General features: G+C 33.6%; 2 protein-coding genes across 2 annotated transcripts in view; one reads left to right on the forward strand and one right to left on the reverse strand.

The window, feature by feature from the left end:
• Nucleotides 1-2,761: 2,761 nt before the first annotated feature.
• LOC132545838 (methylosome subunit pICln-like) lies at nt 2,762-9,165 on the reverse strand. Its single transcript, XM_060209508.1, has 6 exons — nt 8,999-9,165; nt 7,172-7,308; nt 6,097-6,201; nt 5,753-5,833; nt 4,696-4,821; nt 2,762-4,091 (listed from the first exon to the last, which is right to left on the reverse strand). Exons 1-6 carry the CDS (start codon nt 9,115-9,117, stop codon nt 4,039-4,041), a joined length of 621 nt encoding a protein of 206 aa, XP_060065491.1. The 5' UTR covers nt 9,118-9,165; the 3' UTR covers nt 2,762-4,038.
• Nucleotides 9,166-9,499: 334 nt separating this feature from the next.
• Nucleotides 9,500-25,250, forward strand: part of LOC132545836 (transmembrane protein 164-like) — a 32,507-nt gene continuing 16,756 nt past the window's right edge. The window contains exons 1-2 of the mRNA XM_060209506.1: nt 9,500-9,564; nt 15,053-15,483. Of these exons, the coding sequence (XP_060065489.1) occupies nt 15,118-15,483 (366 nt within the window). The 5' untranslated portion in view covers nt 9,500-9,564; nt 15,053-15,117. The remainder of the gene's footprint in view (nt 9,565-15,052; nt 15,484-25,250) is intronic.

A 25,250-nucleotide genomic window follows, 5' to 3' on the forward strand; every position in this document is an offset into this window, starting at 1 on the left:
TGTATAACAAAAAAACTACAGTACTTATTACATAATTTGGCAGCTAAATCAGGAAGGCAATGGATTTGAAAAACTGACTATATATACCTCCCTGTAACTTATTGCCATGGATATTTTCACTTTTACCTCATGTTTGATGGCACATCACTGTTACCATAGAGGTTGTTATACAAAGTCTTATAAACTACAAATTACATAAATCATTTAAGAAATGTGAATTAGAAAAAAAAGGTATTAGTGTTACTTTTATTTGATCAAAATCTGAATCTTGTTGATATTTTGCTTTCGGTTTCAATCTCTGCTTGATACTGTGTTAGGTCCACAAACTTAGATATCTATATCTAAGTCTGTGTGGTATGTCCCTGTATTTTAGCAGGATTACAATAATGATAATTTTTTTTAGACCATAAAGCTTTGTATTAACATTTACACTACTACAAGTATTCACCTTTAGTTATGTGCCACCCTACTAAATACATGCAACACTTATCCCCCTTGAGTGATATCAGTTAAGTAGTTATCTCCCTTCCCCAAAATCACTGTTAAAAATAAGACTCTCGGTACCTGGATGTCTAGCTTGTGCACTCTATAATATGTCAAATATAGATATCAAATTGCTGGGATACATTTATTGACTTTGCTGTCCGATTGGTTTTACTTCTCAGTACATCAGTTTTCTCTACCTTATCACACTTTACAGATGTAAAACTGAGCTCATTTCATTCATCAACATTGAAAGTTCAGTTTCTTGGCACAAAGTCTTTGGCACACTTTTGATGAATTATGCTGCTTTGCTGTGTATACAAAATCATAGCTTTTACTGTAGTTTGGTCAGACAGTGGCTATTACTAAAATGTGTCAGTTGTCTGTGCAAGGAAAGTGTATATTTCTGTAGTTTTTAGGTTTACAACTGTAGTGTGTTTACATAGTAGGACTGGTTTGTTAAAGCTGCATTTTTATCAGTTTAGTCTGTGTCACAATTTAAAATGTATCTTCCTAAACAGTCAAACTTGTTAACTCAAATATTTATCAATGACTACATCCATCTACCATCACACAAAGTTGAGATTAGCAAAATGATCATGTGTGTGTTATAACCCAAAGTTGAATGTGTTTTGATGAAAACATATTCAGGCCATTTTAGTTCAATATACTCTCATGAATGGACGAGAAATGTAGATCTCATCTATGTATGTGATTCACGGAATAATATCAGGGAAATTCACCATCCACAACTGTCCTCAGTGTTAAAACTGTGTAGGTCAAGTTCCATACACAAATTTGCATCCAAAACAAATGGCCAGTTGTTCATAATTGACAATGAATTAATACAAATGTGTCTTTAGAAAATGTCCACCTTCATAGGCCAAAACATTTTGTCTGTAATGTTTTATCTAGTGTAAGAGACAAGTTTGACTGTTGGTATGTCAGATTTTGCTGCAATCTACTTTGTGATATGTATCACCATTGTTTTGTTTATTCTTTTTTTTTCTTTGCAATTTAACTGATCTCATTTGTTGATAAGCCATGTAAAATAACCATGTTTATCATATAGATCAACTGTCTTACCTGTATATTTCTAAATGCATACATGTCTACAATTTGAGTTTCTGTTTAGTATTTCAAGATCAGAACCAATTATAACCACATTTAATTTCTGGCTTTTTTTACAGTAAAATAAAAAAAAATGTTCAGTTTGACAGAAAATTTAGTTTTGTAATAAAAAGTAATACATCTTTGATAATTAGAATTCGAACAAGACAGATGTAGCAACCATGAAATATTAGAAATAGAAACTACGACATTAGTACTTGTGTGCAATTTGAAAGTAACTAGTACATGTAACGTTAGATATTTTCTGTGTATTATTGATAAAGGAATTATATTACTGTTTGTCTTTTTTTTTTCTCCAAATAGCTTACTTACCATAATTTATTTTAAAAAACCCCAGCTGACCTCATCCTAACCTTTGAACTTTTACTTTTTGTGTTTCATATCATTGGTTGAATCAAGTATGTCTGTAAATGATCTTTAAAAGTGGATATTTATAATGTGTTTCAATAAAACACAAAACCTTAACTTCGGAGTGTTTGTCCTTCTTTTAGCTGATATAGCATATACAAGTTCTCATGTTTATTCTTCAGAAAAATGAAAAGAAGGTTATTGGTGTCATTCATGACACAAAAATATAGTTATGTTCAGTTTATCTAGCTTGTCAATACACTGGAATGTGTGGACAAGGCTGTACATGGAATACTACCGATATAATCTGTTACTATGTTTACCTAAACTATTCCGCAAGATCTGTAATAAAATGTGTTAAAAGCAAAACAGAGCATGAGATTCTACAGAATTTTAACCCCCAAGATTTCAGATCAACCTTCAAATCATACTGGTAGTGGTTTTTCTTCATATTTTGCTTGATTGTGTCAAAACTGCTGAAAAAATTTAGATATTTTTTGGCAATTTAAGTCAATTACCTCCCTTAAGGTGTTGTTGCACGCTGGCCATTTACTACTTAGTAAAATGCTTCTGAACTAAGATGTTCATCATTATTTAAAAGAAAAAAGTCTAACCCACTTAAGGCCTCAGAAAAAATATGGGCCAGTGTCTGGATAGTAATTCATATTAACTTTAACTTTAATCCAGCCTCTTGACCTTGATAGTACAGCTAAAAACAGTCTGTTTATGAGATAAAGAAATAATCTTCTGCTGCCACATACACAATGTGTAACATGTTTAATATAACAAAGAAACTTGATGATATTTTCGCTTTATTTTCAGTAAATGGTTAACAATATGATACATGATATCCTTTATGTTTCATTCTCTCTCCCTGTCTCTCGCGCTCTCTCTTTCTCTCTCCTCTCTCTCTCCGTTTTTCTCAATTGATCGTGCTCTCTCTTTCTCTCTCCTTTCTCTCTCTCTGTCTCTCTCTATCGCTCATGCTCTCTCTTTCTCCCTCTCCTCTCTCTGTCTCTCTCACTAAATGAGGCTTCATACATTTTATGGAATGGACATCACATGATCATTACTATGATGATGACTGCACTTTTCAATGGACAACATTCGAAAGTAAACATATACATTACCATAGAAAAAGTTCGGGGTCTTTTGTTTCACAAAGTAACCAATGAATTGACCATAAAAGGCCAAAGTATCATCAACACCGAATCCCCTTCTTAAATTTTACTTCAATTTCATGCTAATCGAGGATCTTTTAATATAGACCTTAACATTCAAAAACAACCTTGATATACTAGGAGATATCTTTCTTAACTAAGTACACAGGATAATCCCATGTGTCCCATTCTAGTAATACTCCCAACAGCCTAGCCTTTGCCTATGTTCAAATGAGGAAAACTCATTTGAAAATATTGAGTATAAGCTGAAGTTCTTCCTTTATTCATACTAATAGTGGAAAGTTGGACTGAAATAATTCTCAAAATAAGAGAAACTAATATAAATTGTGCTTGATAATTAAAAATAAAGAACTGACATTGAAAATCCAACGCTTTAAAAACCAGCCTTCCAGTGCTAACATTACTGGACATTCTCCAGAGCAGACAAGGTGAAGGTCACTGTAACATAAAGAACTTCAATGTACAAAGTCTCTTGATTATTTTCACAATAGCTGAGGTCATTGTTACTGGACCATCTCCTCTAGAGCCAAGGTCAATAACAACCGTCAAGGTCAAATAACCATTCAAAAAATTATCAGGGTCAAGGTTATGGGACCATCAGTAACTAGAATGAACATTATTTGTCCATCTCATCAGTCTAGTTCTGTGTTACTAATCCATCTAGTAGTAAGGTGAGGTCAAGGTCATCCATCCGATAGCATTCGAGTAAGAATATTAGTATAACTGATCATAACCCGAGATCAAGTTTACCTGTCCAATCACGTTCGACGTAGAATTTATTTGTACATCTCGTCAGAACCTGAGATCAAGTTTACCGATCCAATAACCTTTCACATAGAATTTATTAGTACATCTCATCAGCAGCTGTTGTCATGGTTACCAATCCAGAAAGAAGTTATTGGTCCATCTCATCTGCATCTTCAAATTGCTCTGATGTGACGTTTGTGCCTGAATAACAAATAAGATATAGAGAGAGTTTTAGAGGAAATAAATGAATTATTAAGGCATTCAAACAGAGGCATTCATCAGAACAAAACCTGTAATCGTATCTCTCATGAAATCTGTACAAGAAAGAAATCTAGACCAGCGTGTGATACAAACATTTTATCTATGTACTACTGTCTCACTGGGAAAAATAACATCTTTTAGAAAATATCTTGATTTTTTCTTCTGTCTGTCTGATTTTCATTGAAATTTGTGATAAATTGGCTTCTGTTTGTCATTACATTTTATTACAGTTATGATAAATCACAGGGCTCTCACACCCCATTCTGGGACTGGGGCCCGGGGCCCTTAGAATTGGGAAAAATAGTGGCGTTTGCGGTAGAATTGGGAAACTTGGGGTCTAAATTGGGAAAAAAAGATACTATTTTGCAATGGGAATGGGGCAGAATATCGACCCCAAATCTGGCAGATCGAGAGCCCTGAATCAGCATAACAGAAAAGATACCCTGACAACAGACAACAGTAATATATGTGAAGCACTGACCATGATACTTAACATTCGACCCTTGACCTTTAGTCTAATTGTTACCTTCACCATAAAACTTACCATTAGGTACTTGTCCATCACCCTGACCAGAGATGAGCAAGTTCTCCAGGTGTTGTAATGTGGCCTGCCCTTGTTGTGTGAGGTGGTCATATCCTTCACTTCCTTCGTAATATGCCATTTCCTCCTCTGTTACAAATAGAATTGACATTTTTTTATCCTCAATCTTAACTTGGAATTTGTTTCTACATTTTCTTTTAAATCAAATCTATTTTGTGAAATAATGTTATAATAAAACTAAGAGACTTTTAACAGAATATTTCGTTAGATCAATACTGCATCACAATTTCTATCTGTAGTACCTGGTTAATATTTGGTGAAAAAATTCAAGAGCAAATCAAACTCTAAAGAGCAACAGAGTAAAAAACATGTTCCTTAATAATCAACTGATTATCTGAAATTTGTAAATGCTTCTTGTCTTTATCTTTTTCCAAAAATAGCACATAGGGAACAGGATATGTACCATTAGATCTAGTTTTTGAAACCTCTAAAACATCTCATGACAAGCATTTCAATGTTGAGCTACTACTACATACACTCCTTTCTTTATCTCCTAGCCTACCTCAGCTACATACATTCTTTTCCTTATCTCCTTACCTACCCCAGCTACATACACTCCTTTCTTTATCTCCTTACCTTCCTCAGCTACATACACTCCTTTCCTTATCTCCTAACCTACCTCAGCTACATACACTCCTTTCTTTATCTCCTAACCTACCTCAGCTACATACACTCCTTTCTTCATCTCCTTACCTTCCTCAGCTACATACACACCTTTCCTTATCTCCTAACTTACCTCAGCTACCTACACACCTTTCCGTATCTCCTAACCTACCTCAGCTACATACACTCCTTTCTTCATCTCCTAACCTACCTCAGCTACATACACTCCTTTCATTATCTCCTAACCTACCTCAGCTATATATACTCCTTTCTTTATCTCCTAACCTTCCGTAGCTACATACACTCTTTTTTTTGCTTCCTTAACTTCCTTATTGACATACAGCCTTTGTTTCCTTACCTTCTTCAGCTACATACCCTCCTTGCCTTGTTTCCTTACCTTCCTCAGCTTCTGAATCTGTATCTTGTTCATCAGGGTGTAGTGCTTGGCAGTCAGACATGGAGGAAAAGAGCACCTCTACTGTAACACAAATTTTATATACTTTATGATACAATCAATAGAGAGGCATGATACTCAAGAATAATTCTAATACCTTTTCCTTTTAAGGAATCAAAGCCCAGACATCTAGGTGAAGGTTAAGTGTTACCAATGTGTGACCCGACCACTCTACTGACAACCATTTCTAGGTGGAATATTTAGATTGTTATTGACAACATTTAAGATATACAAAAGAGAAGCTTTATCTTTTTACAGTGAGTGGAACTTTATACAAGTGTACTTACATGACGTTTTATCGGAGGGAACAAATCGTATTTCTGTGATGACCTGACTCTGATCTTCTTCCTCCTCCTCCTCGCTATCCTGTCTCTCTGATGGGTCAGCTTCATCTGTATGTACAGTCAAAATTTAGAATTCAAAATAGGAACTTTTCTCTCGAGTCATAGGTACATTGATATAGCAATGTAATAAGAATGCAGACAGTTTTACCTAGATCAAAAGGTGTTACCTTAACAAGGCTTTGCTATAGGTATTAATCTGAGAAAATAAAACTTCAGAGCACTTTTCTCACAAAAATGAAATTTGTATGATTAACAATAATGAAAAGACTGCTAGTAGAATGATAGTTCATACAACAACAATGATATTAATTAGTATGTGTACATGTATATATAGTAGCTATGGTGAATATATACATGTTGAACACCATGCTGCAGGACTTACTATATAACTATGTATTAATGTTTTTTTCCGCTTTATTTTTCCTGACCAAGTGGACTCCCGATACCACTAAGTATCCTTCTGAAACCTAGATCTATAAATAAATTCTACAATTTTATTGATTTAAATCAGATTGATTACGATTTTATCTGACCAGCGAGACAGATTTTGTGGAGATTGAAATATTGATATCTATAACTAATGGAAAATTATTAATATATTTAATTTGTAACAAGCAAATGACTGACACCGAAAACTTAACCCATAAACTTAAAACATTTTGGGGTGTGACACTGATGCCATGTGAGCTAACATAGAAAGTTTCTGTCTGTCCTGAATACTTGTTTATATATTTTTATAATTCTCCCTTCCATTTATTAACTGAATCCAAGTCACCATTCATTTAGTACATTATACAAGATTGTTAGTGTGGAACTCTCCTGGACAGAGGTATAGCTCTCAGTATGGTATATAGACTTTAAGCAGTCAAATGTGAGATCAAAAAGATATATGTCAAAATGAAGTGAGAAATGTTTTAAGCATTCAATTGCCTTTAAAAAGTATGTTACATTATTGAATATTGCATATAAATGCAATATAAGCCATTAAGTAGCATTACTGGTTTTTCTCTGGACCTACCTGGTAGTTTACCTTCTACCATCAAGTACAAACACTCCTGAGGAAAGGCTGAAGTATCTCTGGACAAAGCATGCAGGCTGATCTTTGGGTAATTCAAGGAGAAACCTTTTCCCTCAACGTTTTGCCAAGCTACAACACTGAAATCAGACAAAAAATAAAGTGAGATTCTGTCATTGATAAAAAGATTAAATGAGTGAAAGAGAAATAAAATATCCCCAACTGTGAGACTTGTGTCCTGATGTCAAAAAAGAGTCAAACTAAAAAAAGTAAGTAAGATGGCATAATTACATTGGGGCAAAACATATAGACAGTTTAACATTAGTGAGATAAATGTATACATTTATATGCCCTGTACCTAATAAAATTCTGTCTTAAGACAGATGAATGAGCCGATTCCAGTCTGTTAACCCCCACTTCCCATCCCCTACTTAATGCTAATGTCACAAGGAGAGGGAGGGAGTATAATCAAAATGTGATTCAATACAACTCTTACAACTTCATATATAGTAATACAATGATATTGCCCTAATAATCACTTGAAAAATATAGGAGTAATGAGATTCTAAGACACATGAATACTCTTTTTTTAAAAGTGAGAAGCACTCCCACAGAAAAACAGAGTTGCCTCCCTTCCAAAATGTGTTATCCAATTTTATGGCCTTGAACGAAAAGCAGTCTTCCTATGGACAGAATACCCTTGAACAAAAGGGAAATGCATTTAGGTCACTTACATACACTTTACAAATGACCTCTTTTGGTAACTATAAATATCTTTTTTTATTTTCATTTTCATTTTTTTTTTTTCGAAATATTTTAATCAATCAAATGACTTTGATTTCAAAAGCTGATTGAAGTTTCAATACATATATCATTGAAATATATATAAAAGTGTAATATATTGATTAATTTATAAATATACATGTACCAGTATATATATTTCACATTTATTTTTGCAAGATTTACACATAAAGCACACATTTCCATTCAGACATTACCCACAGCCACATAATATACATGTTACCGTATGTGATCACCTTTATGTGCTATACAGCCAAATCCAATATCAGAATGACTTAAACGCAGCACAAATGTTGCAAACTTCAGCATTATGAATCATATTTGGATAAATCTTAATAAGCTTGAGGGTAGATTAAGATACGTTGTAATGCTGTTTCCCGTCATGTGCATTCCAACACTACCACCTTTTTGTTCAATGTGTGACAAAATCCCCATATCAAATCAAGCAGTTTGAGTATGATCGTTGTGTAAATGTAATGAATGATAACTACATAATTGTCCCCTTTGAAGCTCTAATGACCTCAATGACAACAACATAAGTTTCACATCTCCATGGAAGCATCTCAATCTCATAAAGCTTCTACCCTTTGTGTTGTCAATGGCACTACCAGTAACAAGCAGTAGTAAAAAAATAGCCTAGCACCACTGGGGTTTGAATAAGGGACACTTTGGTCATTAGCCAGGAACTCTACCACTGGACTTAAGGGATATTCCCACTAGACGAAACTTATAAGGCAACATGTACTCTCAACTTCTACATAAGTCTTTAATTTTTTCATTTAAACCCAGCATTATTTACTCGTGAAAATGACCTGTTATAAAGTGAAAATGAATTTTATGAATACTGCTACATAACAGACATGTGTTGATAGAATTACCAGCATTGTTTTACCAATGTGCTCTTTTCATGTGTGGCCTATTTCCTATCAACCATGTTAACAGCAAATGTGTGAGCGCTTGTCCATTTAACGCTTTAACATTCTTATTAAACAGTCCCTGTTGCATCAATAATACAGTAACAATACTCACGTTTCAGTGATGTAGAGAGTGCCATTTCCATATCCAGTTCCATCAATGTTGACGACGGTGTCTCCTTCCTTGTGCCGGATTAACTCGGAAGGAGCTGGAAAAGATGTCAAAGCAACCATGTCAGTTTATTTACCTGGTCAAACTTTGTAAAACGTGCTCTAATCGTACACCATGCGTTTGGGGAAACCCCTTCTATCGATAACAACCAATCAAATGGTTAGAAATATTTTTGCCCTTGAAACAGGATAAAGCGGATTAATATTGTGCTATATTTAGCATTTGTTTAAATTCGTATTTATGCATAAGATAGCACATATTTGGTTACCAAACTACAGCTGCTATTTCTGTGACGGCAAATTACTTAAATACTTTTATATGAATGTGATTGATGATAATCAGGTAATCTATATTAATTGACCTCGGTTTTACTTCCGGTTTTAAGTAAACAGTCGGGCACTGTCAAAATGACAGGAGTCCTAGCAGTGCTATATTTAGGGAAAATTTAGATTTCTCGGTATACACCGGCGACTGAGGTCAAATCTTGACGACTGCTTACGACACGTATGGTAAGTGATGCCGCGTTTGCATTTTGCCGGAATACTCTGAAATGTATTTCTTTCTTGATATTTTTGTCAAGCGAATTGCAAATTGACAAATATATTGGCAAGAAGCCTAAAAGATCATAAGATGTTGCTATTGTTATAATGAGATAACGTCTTTGTTCTTCAAGTTCAAACGATCGCAACGAACCCGTCCAGTTTATCGATATAATACGAGCAGATAATTTAGATCATATCTCTTTACCAGACATGTTCATATACTCGATCGTGGTCATTGTTGAATAAACATCGATGTGATGTACAGAAATTTAGTGTTAAACAGTTCGAGTTTAAAACAAAAAATGTTATTTTTATTCAATCCTATGACAAATATACATATACATTACACAATTCTTTTTGATATAATATAATTTCTTCTTTTTTTAATTTTAGTCTTATTGATCAACTATTTGTCATTATTGCTTTAAGAAAATTGGAATTACTTAAAACTGCTAATTGTTGTTATTTCATAAATTAATGGGATTTGTATATATGACACTGTTGTACATACATTTCCATTTATCTTGGTGTTGGGATAGTCACCTAGACTCTCTGGGAGAGGTCAGTGGCTTGAGCTTCAGCCAAAGCAAGCATTTTCATCACTGACTTCCCCAGCTGCTAACCACTCTAAGTATGAGATGTAAGCGTCTGAAGCTAAATGAACCTGGGTTCTGAGACATGTGAAAAAGGGGATAATGTAGAAGTCAGAATACCTGATAATTACTGGCTTCAGCTGGTTTTACATTCCCTGACATTATAGCTACATGAACTGTATGTTGATGAGGCTATTCATCTAGAGAAAAGGTCATTATAAGGGACATTAGGTTGGTCAAAGTGTATTTTTCATTAATTACTCTTTCCTAACTAAACTAGCTGTTATTATGGTAGTAATTGTGTCATTCAGATAGATATTTTATAATGTTACATCCTGCAGCATCAGTCAGAATTCACTGATCTGTACACTTTCTAGCATTCTGATTAACAGAACAATACCACTCTCGTACACATGGTATTAACTAAATGTAATGATCTAACACATCTCCATCATCATCATCATCATCATCATCATCATCATCATCATCATCATCATCATCATCATCATCATCATCATTATCATCAGCAGCAGCAATAGGTTAGGCAATATAAAAATAATTATTTTTAAGTCCATAGGTCCAGTTTGGAATTATTGAGATGGATTCACAATTGGATTTTTATGTTGAATTGTTTATTTTATCTTTTGAAAAAAAACCTGTCCAATAAATAATATTCCATGTTTAGATCCCTATTTTCCATTCAACTTTCGACTTGCTCTCTGGATCAGTTTTGTTTCGTACTGTCAACCTGTTGAATAATTAGCAGGTTATTGTGACTTTTATTTTTAGACATTGTAACTTTTTATGAGTTCTTAAAATATGAGTAAGGATATGTAATATAGGAAAAGTGGTAGCCCAGAACTCGAATATGCCACTCAAAAATATTACTGCTTGGCAAGCGAAAGTTAAAACTTGGGAGACAAGTTTTATAAAATCACATATAAAATTAAAACTCAATTAAGTTACCTTTTTTCACATAACTCATTTAAGTTATACTTTGACAGGTTTTAGAGCAAAAATTTGGAAGACAAAATTCAACAGAAGCAGCCACTTTCTTGCTCCATTTTTAATTTATTACATAACATCATTATGACAAATTACACGTACGATCAATTTCTAAATGGAATAATCAATGAAAAGGTCTCCAATGAATTTACCATAAAATTGGTAGATTATGTGATAAATATGTGGATTACTATGATATCTGACAACTTCGTTTTAGCAACCCACTTTGACACAGATTAGAATTATAAAGGCAGGAAGTCATTAAGCAGTTTTTGTCGGCCTTATTATAAGACTACATGTTTTTAGTGTATTACCTGTCCATTAGTAATGTGCATTGTGAAATTAGGCCTCGGACATTAATCACAATGACAACAGCAACCATTCTGGTTAATTTCATGTTGATTATATGTTTAACTTGTGGTAATGGTAATATTGTTTTTATAAACATTCAGAAAAGTTTCAACATGAAGGATTTGTAATCATTTGTTTTCTTGTCATATAAGATTGATGGACCTTGTCTCCAATTTTTCATTGAATTGCAGAACCGCACCAAGACACTGAAATTATCTTTTTGTATAATGTTATCTTTTATGTGTTATAATCCATGTAGGATATTTAAATCGATCCTTATATGACTGAAAAAACAGGTAGGTCAGCTTGTACTGTTTGGACTGCTGTCACTTGCATAAAAAGTTGACCATGTGGTATCATAGTTATTGTATAGGAAACACAAGACACACAATAGCACTTCTGTCCCAGTACCATATCTGTTAAACTCTCCATAATAGTGCTGCGTCTGCGATTGGGAACTGATCTAACCATACAGGTCATTCAGACCTGTCAGAATATGTTTATGACTCCCAAAAATGTGTTTTGACTTGAGTTTGGAGGAATTCATTAATATATTTCACAGATATTTTGACCTATCAGATATTTGTGATTCGACTTCTGATTGTCAGATGTCAAGGATCAACTTAATGCCTTGCCATATCATTTCCAGTAGAATTACCAAAATATGTTGCATTGGCTCCCTACAATGGCTGTTATAGGATAAACATATTGTAAATTCATTTACGGGTTCAATATTATAAATAAAATATAAATACTTTACAGTGTAGCTCTGTAGGCCCATCAACACCACCCCTGAGTGAGTCTGTTATCGTTTATTTGAATTATTAAATGTAAAAGGTAATAAATTGTATCCCAGTGGAACTGTTTACGCATCAAGTTCTGTCAAGGGAACTGAACAATTACGTATAATGGTAAAATTGAAAATGAAACTGTGCTATATAAATTGGTGCTGTGAAGGGGTTAAATATTGTTTTAGATGTTGGAGGAAGCTTGCAGCGGATGAGGAAATAAACATCCCATCAGTGAGGAAACTGCTAATTATGATACAAGAGACATCCTCCTCTGTCGCATTGTACATCTTGAATCAATGCTTTAGAGAAAAGTGGCCTGAAGCATATAATCAGACTTAAACTAATGTATTCATCATAACAGCTAAACAGGCATATATTGTTTATGAATTAGCGATAACTAAATTTCAATTCTCATTTTCATTTCTGGAGATTTTTTCTGTAAGTTTTTGTATCTTTCTCTTTTAAACTTGTCATTAAATTTGGAACACTACTTACCTCATCAAGAATTTTAATTCATCATATTTTTAGAGAGTTATTGCCCTTGTTCTTTTCAACAGTTTAGTTTTGTCCTGTCCCTCAGATTTTAACCAACCTATTGTAATCTTGGTAGTTGTTCTTTTGTAGACAATTGTAGGTTCATTATATATAGTTTGTGTTTATTCAGTTGTATTTCAATTATTTCTGTAGTGCTCTTGTTAGGTACTATCCAGACACATTCTCATTTAAAAGTTACCTTTGCACTGGTATTTCAAAGAGTATGGTCCAATGTATATTGAACCTGTATCTTTTCTATACTGGTGTAAATGTCATAGCATGGTTATCCACTTTTAGACCAATTTCGGGCTAAGTTGCCATTTGAAGAGGAAAGACTGCCTTAATCTGATGAGTGTGTAGTGCCAATACCACATACCTTAGTCTGACATCATTGATTTAGGTTTTATATTTACTTGAGCTGAAACCAAATCAATCCTTTATCTTTTTAAAAAAGCTGTTATTCAATAGATGCAAACTGACTTGGCTGAAAGAAAGTTAAAAAAATTCCTTCATTTATAACATTATTTAAGGAATACAAAACTTTCACGTATTTTGTACATGTGGAGCCATTTTGAAATTGTTTATACCTTTGGTTTGTGTTAAGAATTAATTGTCACAAAATTAACAAACTGGTAATGAGGTGTTGGAAAGAATATGTCAACAAAAAATGACATTGCTGGATAATTTACAAGTTTTTTATGTAAATATATATGGTGACTGGCACATTACCTGAAGGTACATGTATATTTTTCTAACTGCCATTCTGGCTTTCACATTGGGTTGTAACTTGTGATAAATCAATTGATAGAAGTTATACTTTGACAGTACCTTGCCAAAGTTGTTTCAAATAGGGTTCAAGTTCAATAGTGGTTCATGAATAATATATTTATTGCCAAACCTGTCTAAAAAGGAAATTCCAAGGAACCTTATTAGACAGGTGTCTTAATATAAAAATAATCAGGTGATTTTAAACAGTAACAAAAGAGTGATACAATATCACATTTTATTAGTTCAGCTGACCATAGGTCATGTTGACCCATAGCGATCGTTGATCGTCCACCATCTTAACTTATCTAGTGGACATGATAACTTGAATAAATATGAACCAATTCAGATGCAGCTTTATATCAATAAGAACTCAGATGAGTTTAAAAATGGGATTGCTTAAATGGTAATTTACTGAGTTATGGCCCTTTGCAGTTTTCATACCATGGACATTGTGAACACGATAACTTGAGTTAATATGAATCAATTTTAATGAAAAAACTTTAAACCAAATATAAATATGAGCCCTTTGCAGTTTAAGTACCGTAGACAATGTGAATACAATAACTTCATTAGTAATTATGAACAGATTTTGATTAAACTTGGTATGTAGATATAAACTGCATCAATAAGATCTTAGATGAGTCTAACATTGGAATTGATTCGATCATAATTTCCAGTGTTATGGCCTTCTTCACAGTGATAACTGCTCAACTAAAAGCCAACAGGAAGGCAGTGTCACTTATGGGAGTCATATGAATCATACAATGAGGAAGACAGGTAGAATACTTACACCCTAATTAATCTTCATTTAAAGCAATACACAGTGAAACAACGAACCACTATCGACAGACTTTACATGTGTAGCCTTGAAGTTTTGAATTTTGAAATTACCAATTTAAAACACTTACCCGCAACCCTTAAGTCTTCAATTTATCATCTTTGTAACTACACCTTAGATTAATGTCTTTCAAGTTTCTGTTGTATATTCAGAATTTCATGTGAATTCTTACATGAAACTTGTTGTCAGTCAGAACAGAAAATAGGTCTGATGCTTGACTAGCTTTGAGTTATAGCTGTTTTTTCATTAGACATTTATAATTCTATTTATCTCTTGCTCTGTGACATGTGTTTATTCTTTTACATAACTTTGATTCATGTAGAGTGTTTTGAAAGGAAATTGGACATTCTGCCCCAGTTAAAAAAGAATAATACCCCTTTTTTAGTTATTATATGAGCTGAGCATTTGTTAGGAACTAGAGAGAAAACAAAAGGTAAGTGGATCTATATGTGATGACTAATATTTTTTTAGGCTGATTTCAGGTTGTTTTTCAGTAATACACAAATCCATTGAAAAAATGATTAATTTAAGAGCACATTGCACAATGTATTTAAATTTTCCTTCATATTTTTCAGGTAAATAATTCAGGAAAAATCATCATGAACTTGTGAACTTTGTCTTTTGACCCTTTGATATAACCATGTTGACAACTGAGCCAACCATGACCCCTGTGGCCCAGAAGGGGATGTTTGACTGGGCATATAATGGAGTGGACTTTGACCTGGCTGGAAATGGAGGCGAGGAATGTCGGAACTTTATTGTGTTATTCCAGAGAATATTGGAGAGTATATTTGCATGTGTTGTAGCAGGATTCATGATTTATCCATCATTATTACGTCTTACACTTCCAAAAAAGGTGACACCCATCGACAAAACGGACAGGTGTGGGAAGCGTGTTTTATTAGTCGTTATGTGTTTGACTTTTGGAATTGAACTTGGATTCAAATTAGCTACAGGACAAATGATATATACTCTGAACCCATGTCATATTGTGACAATCATTCAGGTAAGTTTTTTTTTTTTATTGTTTTTATTGTTTAATTTTAAATTTTCCAGGAAATGAATTTACTTTGTATGAATAATAAATTTTCAATAATAATTTTCTACAATATTTTTTTGTCTTCATAACACTTTATGAAGAATTTTTAGATAAGAGTATTCATATGATGCAGATATATGCCTCATTCGTCATAGCTGGGAACACAGCACCCACATACCTGCAAATTCCATTGATCAATGTTATTTTTCTTCAATCATTATATAAGTTTGGCATTTGGCATACAAGCAATTGCCTAACAAACAGGTCTGAATTTTGTGGGGGAGGGGGAATGGACAAAACACACATGGTCATATAAGTTGTCCAATACCAGACCCTGACCAGATGATGTTGAGTGCAGCAACCACGCAGATGATCAAACAATAAAAGGTACACTGAGATCCTACACTAACCACTGAGCCACTTAACAATTCACTTGGTTTTTTTTTTCTTTAAATTAGCAGCTGTAGTTTTTGTCATTTTCAAGTTCCAAAACAGTTTCAGTTACAAAAGGGAAACTTTATATCTGAGACATTGTGAGACATATTGTAGGGCTCAGGTTAAAAATTATGGTATGTACAGTGTAGGGGCATTCATACAATATCAAGTGTATTGTATGGAAATGTGATGGCTAATCTAAATTCATAGACAATATACTTTTGATGAAGGTTGACTTATAGCTTTATAATACATGATTTATGAACTAATCTATATCTGCAATACCAAAAGTGCAGTCAGTTAGTAAGAATGGAATACTATGTTAAAACTATGCGTCCTGCGAAGGCTCACTTTATACATTGTGAACTATATATAATGAATACATTAATATTTGAATTGACACTTAGTGACATTTGTGATTGTTACCAAAGTAAATAGCTACATGGACTGTACAATACCTGGATCTGGGGTTTTTCCTGTAGTAACCAACTATCATTCTGTAGTTATGGGCCTAGGATTTGTCAATAATGTCAAAATCATTTTGAGTCTATAGTAATATGTATTAATATGTGATCGAAGATGTCTGATCTGTCAGCCATTCATCCTATATCTCTTCTTCAGAAACAATAAACTTAATTTTAGAGGATGTTTTTTAGTGTCTCCTCACTTGTAATTTATATACTTAAAAGAATGCTGCAGTAATTTGATAAAAACAAATATAAAACATGAATGTAAATTCATACAAAACATGCATTTCATATCATTTGTTAGGTTTTAGGCAGATACTCAGTGTCTATAATGGTATACAAAGAGTTCTCTTAAAATAATAACAAAAATCAAACTGATTTATTTTTATAACAATTGCAAAACAAGCTTTTTAACTTATATTAATCACTCTTGTTGGCCTGTAGTTGGGCAGGTGACCTCATACCTTTTCACAACAGTTCTAGGAATTGAACCTGAACATCTAGGTGGGAGGTGAATGCATAATTGACAAATGAGATAGAAAAGTGATTGGAGGTCTGGTTTCAAGGGCTACTCATTTTCTTTATCATTTATAATGCACTTGCCACTGATGCTAAAGTTTGTGTGAGACTTCGGAATAAGATGGTTTTAAATCTGATTACACAACTGTGCAATGAATTAACAGATCATTGATTTCCAGATCTACATATATGTACAGTCCAGTATATTATTTTCGTGCCAATTGCCTGAATGATTGGATATTGATTCTTGATCAGTACCTTTGATAATCTCTGAAAGTCTCCGATATCCATGACAACATATTTGTTAAAAGTGGTGTCATGGATATAATCAACACATGGGGGACTCAATCATTAAACAGTTAAATCCATTTGTGGATGGCAACAGCTGGGCAATGAAAGTTGCTTAATTTTCACATTTTGACATTTTCGTTGATGATGAAGTTAGAATTTTTTCACTCATTTGGGATTTTTTGCTCTCATTTTTGGTTAATTAGGAAAATTGGTGAATGAAGAATACAATTTTCAGGAATAAGGTGTAAATTGAGGAATTTATCTTAAATATGGAATAATTTTCATTGAGTATAAGGCTCATTATGAGCACTAAATAACCCTTGAAAGAGAACAAAATCATTCTGTCAAAAGGATTTTAAGATCACAGAAAGAAAAAGTTCAGAAATGTACTAATATTGTGAAAACGCAGATACCTATGATCACATATGTTGTTGTCATCACACTTGATGTAAATACTGTATATTGTACATGCATCTAAGCTGTATGTAATTTAGAGGGTTACATAATCCGCCTCCAGGAAAGAACTTTTATCTTTGAGCCTCCAAGGGTTACAGCAATGGATGTGCGGCAATGCCAAGTATGATTCCCGAATCTCTTTATATAGGTTCCATTCATTGTAACAGAGTTCGTTATTTGTTATAGGGATTTGACCTTAGACCTCTTTATCTGTCGTTGTTGTCTAATACTCTAGGATTAGACTCGAGAGAAGTTCTCAGCTAACTTAGAAGTATTATTGTTGCATAGAAGTGACTAGGGTTACAGTGTATTGGGACTGGAGTTGTCGGTAGAACTGATGTATATAATAATATTATATTAACTTATGTATAAGATACATCATGTGGTAAAGTATTAGGAACGACACATCCGTTTCAGGTGCCTGACAAACACTTATGTAATGCAATAAAGAGGACAGCATGTTCCCAAATCTGGAAAATTACAAGGGAAATAACTTCAACTCTAACAAGATCAGACAACAACAAAAGATAACGACACTACTGTTTACACACATAGATATAATTTAACAACAGAAAGAGAAGATGACAATCTAAAAATTAAACTGCAGAGAAAAAATTTGTTTTAGGCTTTATCTTACAATTATTTTACAAACTTTTTTATGAATTCTATATTTCAAGCTTAAGTCTTAATTGATTGTTAGTCCACATTAAAAGGAAGATCTACCAGTGAATCATTCATGTGTATTGAGGAAATTTCAGTCTTCATCATAAAGGATTTCATTTGAATTTAACTGATATGTAAGATTTTTATGAGATGTTGTTCAAGGAAAATTAAATATGACAGGATGAAATGCTTGTATTATGATATGTTATTTAAACTATAAAATTTATTGAGGTATACAAGTATGTACTTTCAAATTTTTACAAGTATTAAAAGTGTCTTTACTTTGTTGAAGAATTTTTACTATCCGTCTTTGTAGTTCATTGTTATAGAAATAAAAACAAAAATCTAGCTTTATGTTGATACAATCCAAGATCCTGTAGACAGTTACTGTAGGGTCATTAGCCACACATTGGGACAATCCAAGATCCTGTAGACAGTTACTGTAGGGACATTAGCTACGCATTGGGACAATCCAAGATCCTGTAGACAGTTACTGTAGGGACATTAGCCACACATTGGGACAATCAAAGATCCTGTAGACATTTACTGTAGGGAAGATCCTGGTGTCAGTCATTGTTAGTCTTAAGTTCTTTATTAGGACAATCCAAGATCATTTGGTCAGTCGCTATAGGGTCAGTTATATGACATAAGGACCATCAATGATTATGAAGTTTGCTCTGTCACTGTAAAGTCATTAGCTCTAGGACAATCTAAGATCCTGTGGTCAGCTAGCAGTCATACATTGGTCTTGAGCTCCATATTGGAACCATCAAAGATCCTGTGGCTGTTAATTGGTCAATATTATAAGGTTTTCAGGTACATCACTAGAAACTCTAGAATCAATATCACTGCAGCTTTATAATGATGCATTGCCTCATATATATATACTTAATGTATCTGCAGTATTTTTCCTCATACTGTGATAGATACAGGTAGACATGAACTGTTCAAAGTAACTGAAGTTTTTATTGTTTTTTGTTCGTTTTTCTATGCACATAAATGTCTAATTTTCCGTTGGTAAAACCATAGAATTTCTAATCTCTTTCTTCCTGTGTGCAAAGAAAAACAAAAAAAAAGTTGTAGTTTCCTGGTCCACTTCCTCAAACAGAAATATAGATACACTTATGACTTACTCTTGTCTACATATATTACAGTAGATAGATTTTTGTCTATGAATGAGTTTATTGCTGAACCAAAGAATAATACATGTATTGACCAGCAATCTTCATGCTGTAGATGTATAATGCTTCAGGTCAATATATCTGGATTTGTTTGTCTTTCTTTGTAATCCAGTTACAGGAACAATAACCTTATTTATTTATCAAAACGTCAGCTGATATTGATTAGGGATCAGGTCTTCTATGTAAATATAAGCTCATTCAATACCTTAAGTGTGAGGAACAAGATCAGTTCACACAATACCTTTAGTGTGAGGAACAAGATCAGTTCACACAATACCTTAAGTGTGAGGAACAAGATCAGTTCACACAATACCTTTAGTGTGAGGGATAAGATCAGTTCACACAATACCTTTAGTGTGAGGAACAAGATCAGTTCACACAATACCTTAAGTGTGAGGAACAAGATCAGTTCAGACAATACCTTTAGTGTGAGGAATAAGATCAGTTCACACAATACCTTTAGTGTGAGGAATAAGATCAGTTCACACAATACCTTTAGTGTGAGGGATAAGATCAGTTCACACAATACCTTTAGTGTGAGGGATAAGATCAGTTCACACAATATCTTTAGTGTGAGGAACAAGATCAGTTCACACAATACCTTAAGTGTGAGGAACAAGTTCAGTTCACACAATACCTTTAGTGTGAGGGACAAGATCAGTTCAGACAATACCTTTAGTGTGAGGAATAAGATCAGTTCACACAATACCTTTAGTGTGAGGAATAAGATCAGTTCACACAATACCTTTAGTGTGAGGAACAAGATCAGTTCAGACAATACCTTTAGTGTGAGGGATAAGATCAGTTCAGACAATACCTTTAGTGTGAGGAATAAGATCAGCTCAGACAATATCTTTAGTGTGAGGGATAAGATCAGTTCACACAATACCTTTAGTGTGAGGAATAAGATCAGTTCAGACAATACCTTTAGTGTGAGGGACAAGATCAGTTCAGACAATATCTTTAGTGTGAGGGATAAGATCAGTTCACACAATACCTTTAGTGTGAGGAATAAGATCAGTTCAGACAATACCTTTAGTGTGAGGGATAAGATCAGTTCACACAATACCTTTAGTGTGAGGGATAAGATCAGTTCACACAATACCTTTAGTGTGAGGGATAAGATCAGTTCAGACAATACCTTTAGTGTGAGGAACAAGATCAGTTCAGACAATACCTTTAGTGTGAGGGACAAGATCAGTTCAGACAATATCTTTAGTGTGAGGAACAAGATCAGTTCACACAATACCTTTAGTGTGAGGGATAAGATCAGTTCAGACAATACCTTTAGTGTGAGGAATAAGATCAGCTCAGACAATATCTTTAGTGTGAGGGATAAGATCAGTTCACACAATACCTTTAGTGTGAGGAATAAGATCAGTTCAGACAATACCTTTAGTGTGAGGGACAAGATCAGTTCAGACAATATCTTTAGTGTGAGGGATAAGATCAGTTCACACAATACCTTTAGTGTGAGGGATAAGATCAGTTCACACAATACCTTTAGTGTGAGGAATAAGATCAGTTCAGACAATACCTTTAGTGTGAGGGATAAGATCAGTTCACACAATACCTTTAGTGTGAGGGATAAGATCAGTTCACACAATACCTTTAGTGTGAGGGATAAGATCAGTTCAGACAATACCTTTAGTGTGAGGAACAAGATCAGTTCAGACAATACCTTTAGTGTGAGGGACAAGATCAGTTCAGACAATATCTTTAGTGTGAGGGATAAGATCAGTTCACACAATACCTTTAGTGTGAGGGATAAGATCAGTTCAGACAATATCTTTAGTGTGAGGGATAAGATCAGTTCAGACAATATCTTTAGTGTGAGGAACAAGATCAGTTCACACAATACCTTTAGTGTGAGGGATAAGATCAGTTCAGACAATACCTTTAGTGTGAGGAATAAGATCAGATCAGTTCTTACTATAACTTGAATAAAGCAAAAACCTGGCCCCACTTGTATGAAACATCTCATCTTGAGATTTCCTCAAGTCGAGATTTTCCTCAGCTGATATCTCCTCAAAAACGGCTTGTATAAGATTTTCTCAAGGAACAGGAGGAAGTCATTGGCTAGGATGTCCTGAAATTCCTTGAGGAATTTTCATACAAGATATTTACAAGAAGATATAAGCTGAGGAAAATCTCGACTTGAGGAAATCTCAAGTTGAGATGTTTTATACAAGTGGGGCCTGGTAATCCATTCTGATCTCCTGGAATTACTGCCTATTCTTTCACTCGGTCATTAAGATGTTATAGCGATAAACTTGACAGCAGATGGGGGCCAAGGTGATTTAACCCCCAGCCATTGGATGATCCATAGCTCTTCCCCTGCTAAACAGTCTGGAACTGTTCTATAAAATTTCTAGAAATGTACTGGAACAACATGATGAGAAGTGTTCTGGAATCATCCTGAAAATGTTCTCGAATGATTTAGGAACAGTTCTAGAATGTTAAATGAGACCAATTTCTAGAACAACTGTTCTGGAACATTTATGAAGGTTAGTTTTAGAACAATGCCAGAACAGATGTTCTAGAACACAAATATGGAGCAGTTCTAGAACTGTTCTTGATGGTCTAGAACAATTCCAAAACTGTTCCAATTTATAGACCATATTTCCGTGGGGGTAAATCCCAATAGGATGATACAATGGTATGATGGTAATGCATTCACCAATTCCAGGAACGGATATGAAAAGGTATGGGGTCACCTCCCCGACCTTGTGGGTTTTCCCTGGGTACTCAGGTGTCCTGCCACAATAAGGCTCTTCATGTGCTCATGCCTATCAAGGCCAACAAGACTGATTGACGTAAGATGGAATAAATTGTTTGGCAATGGGTATGAATTAAATATATGCATTTTTTAGCCCAATTAAGGATGTGCTAGTTATCCAATCCACAGTTAAGCTACAGTATAAGTTGAATTAAAAACTTCAAGACTTCATGTTAAAACTTCTAATAATTGATACTAAAATTTAACCCTGAGGTTAAGTTATGTAATAATTCAGCCTTGGGTTGTTATCAAAGTAATATATTAACCTCAAGGTTTCAGCTTTAAGATGATGTATTTCAGGGATTGAATATATCATTATGTATCTTTGAGGTTAAATTATCATAGAATTTGGCTCATTGAAATTACCCGAATTCATTCTCTGACTGACAAGTTATATTCCTTACCACGGCGCATAATTCTGTCTGTTTGATGGCATGTGAGTGTATGTGAGCTGTCTAGAGAGAAGCCTAATTCTAGAGTTTAGGATCGACCATCCATGGGACATGTCACCTGCTGTGTTCTACACAACAGATGCATACTAAGCATTTAATGAAGTGTTCTCATACTGATGTTTGCCATTGTCAGGGTAACATGTTGTTATACCTTAGCACAAAAAGTATGTTTGTCAGAAGCTGCAGAGATATTTTCTTATCTCAGGGTTGATCATCTATCTCTAAATTTTCTTACCTCTCAGTGAATATAAACAGTGAACTAGATATTTTCTTATGTCGCTAGATTTACCTATATACCATTCAGTGAATGTAAATAGTAAAATATGTATTTACGTATGTAGCTAGATTTACCTATATACCATTCAGTGAATGTAAATAGTAAAATTTGTATTTACGTATGTAGGTAGATTTACCTATATACCATTCAGTGAATGTAAATAGTGAAAAAGGTATTATTTTGTGTTGGTAGATTTACCTATATACCATTCAGTGAATGTAAGTAATAAAATATATACGTTCTATGTTGGTTGATTTACCTATATACCATTCAGTGAATATTTTAGTGAAATAGGTATTCTTTTGTGTTGGTAGATTTACCTATATACCATTCAGTGAATGTAAGTAATAAAATATATACATTCTATGTTGGTAGATTTACCTATATACCATTCAGTGAATGTGAATAATAAAATATATACGTTCTATGTTGGTAGATTTACCTATATACCATTCAGTGAATGTAAGTAATAAAATATATACGTTCTATGTTGGTAGATTTACCTATATACCATTCAGTGAATGTAAGTAATAAAATATATACGTTCTATGTTGGTAGATTTACCTATATACCATTCAGTGAATGTAAGTAATAAAATATATACGTTCTATGTTGGTAGATTTACCTATATACCATTCAGTGAATGTAAGTAATAAAATATATACGTTCTATGTTGGTAGATTTACCTATATACCATTCAGTGAATGTAAGTAATAAAATATATACGTTCTATGTTGGTAGATTTACCTATATACCATTCAGTGAATGTAAGTAATAAAATATATACGTTCTATGTTGGTAGATTTACCTATATACCATTCAGTGAATGTAAGTAATAAAATATATACGTTCTATGTTGGTAGATTTACCTATATACCATTCAGTGAATATATTAGTGAAATAGGTATTCTTTTGTGTTGGTAGATTTACCTATATACCATTCAGTAAATGTCAGTAGTAAAATATATACGTTCTATGTTGGTAGATTTACCTATATACCATTCAGTGAATGTAAGTAATAAAATATATACGTTCTATGTTGGTAGATTTACCTATATACCATTCAGTGAATATATTAGTGAAATAGGTATTCTTTTGTGTTGGTAGATTTACCTATATACCATTCAGTAAATGTCAGTAGTAAAATATATACGTTCTATGTTGGTAGATTTACCTATATACCATTCAGTAAATGTCAGTAGTAAAATATATACGTTCTATGTTGGTAGATTTACCTATATACCATTCAGTAAATGTCAGTAGTAAAATATATACGTTCTATGTAGGTAGATTTACCTATATACCATTCAGTAAATGTCAGTAGTAAAATATATACGTTCTATGTAGGTAGATTTACCTATATACCATTCAGTGAATGTCAGTAGTAAAATAGGAATTGTCTTATGTAAGTAGATTCATAAGAAGCATTTCTACTGATTTGCTGAGTCATGTCACAATTGCTGAAAGCTGGAATATTACCTGGTAGTACAATTTGTTCTGTAAAAGTCGGGGGTGAAATAGTCTATGGCAGAAAGCTTAAAAAGCTGAAGTAATCAGTATATATGGTCATTGTTACATTGTAGTTGTGTTATAAAATTGTGTGTGTTGTGTGTCAGCTGAACTGTGTACCACAGCCTTAGTTTCTCCTATCAGTCAGTAACATCTATGTGATTTTGTAATCGGAGATAACAGTGTGTTGAACCAAGTATTATAGAGTACAACAAAGATTTCTTTTAAGTTGTTAGAAGATATTTCGATCATTCAAAAAAATATGATATACTAAAACAATGAAGTCTCCAAAATATTTCAACTTATGACTTAAAATATGTCCTTTTTGTACATTTTGACTCCCATAAAGAATTTAGCATAAAAAGGATTATGATAACTTCTCAAGTCTGGAATTTTATTGTACATGATAGGACCTTCGATATGTCCACAATTGCACTTCTTATGCTATGTAAGTGCATATAAGATTTAAAAGTGCCTAGCTTCAAGCTATTAAACTAGCTATTTCAACATATATTAAAATGTAAATCCTATTTTCACAAAGTAATACTGATATTCATCCTGTCTTGAACAGAACTATGCAATGTTGTTGTGTTGATCACCAGAAACCTGGATACATAGCTCAGGTGGCATAGCTGCTATTGGTAGTCTCTGAATTTCAAGGTGGAACCCAAAGCCTAACGTAATTACTGTTGTTTCAATATTTAT

Source organism: Ylistrum balloti, unplaced genomic scaffold, assembly GCF_031769215.1.
Source record: "Ylistrum balloti isolate Yb309-2 unplaced genomic scaffold, AGI_CSIRO_Ybal_v1 Utg369858, whole genome shotgun sequence".
In the NCBI taxonomy this organism is placed as follows: domain Eukaryota; kingdom Metazoa; phylum Mollusca; class Bivalvia; order Pectinida; family Pectinidae; genus Ylistrum; species Ylistrum balloti.

Coding starts and splice junctions, on each gene's coding strand:
- LOC132545838 (XM_060209508.1), bottom strand. CDS start 9,117: ATGGTTGCTTTGACATCTTTTCCAGCTCCTTCCGAGTTAATCCGGCAC. Junction 6,202..7,171: donor GGTAGAAGGTAAACTACCAG/GTAGGTCCAGAG, acceptor CTGTACATACAG/ATGAAGCTGACCCATCAGAG. Junction 5,834..6,096: donor TCCCTCCGATAAAACGTCAT/GTAAGTACACTT, acceptor TTTGTGTTACAG/TAGAGGTGCTCTTTTCCTCC.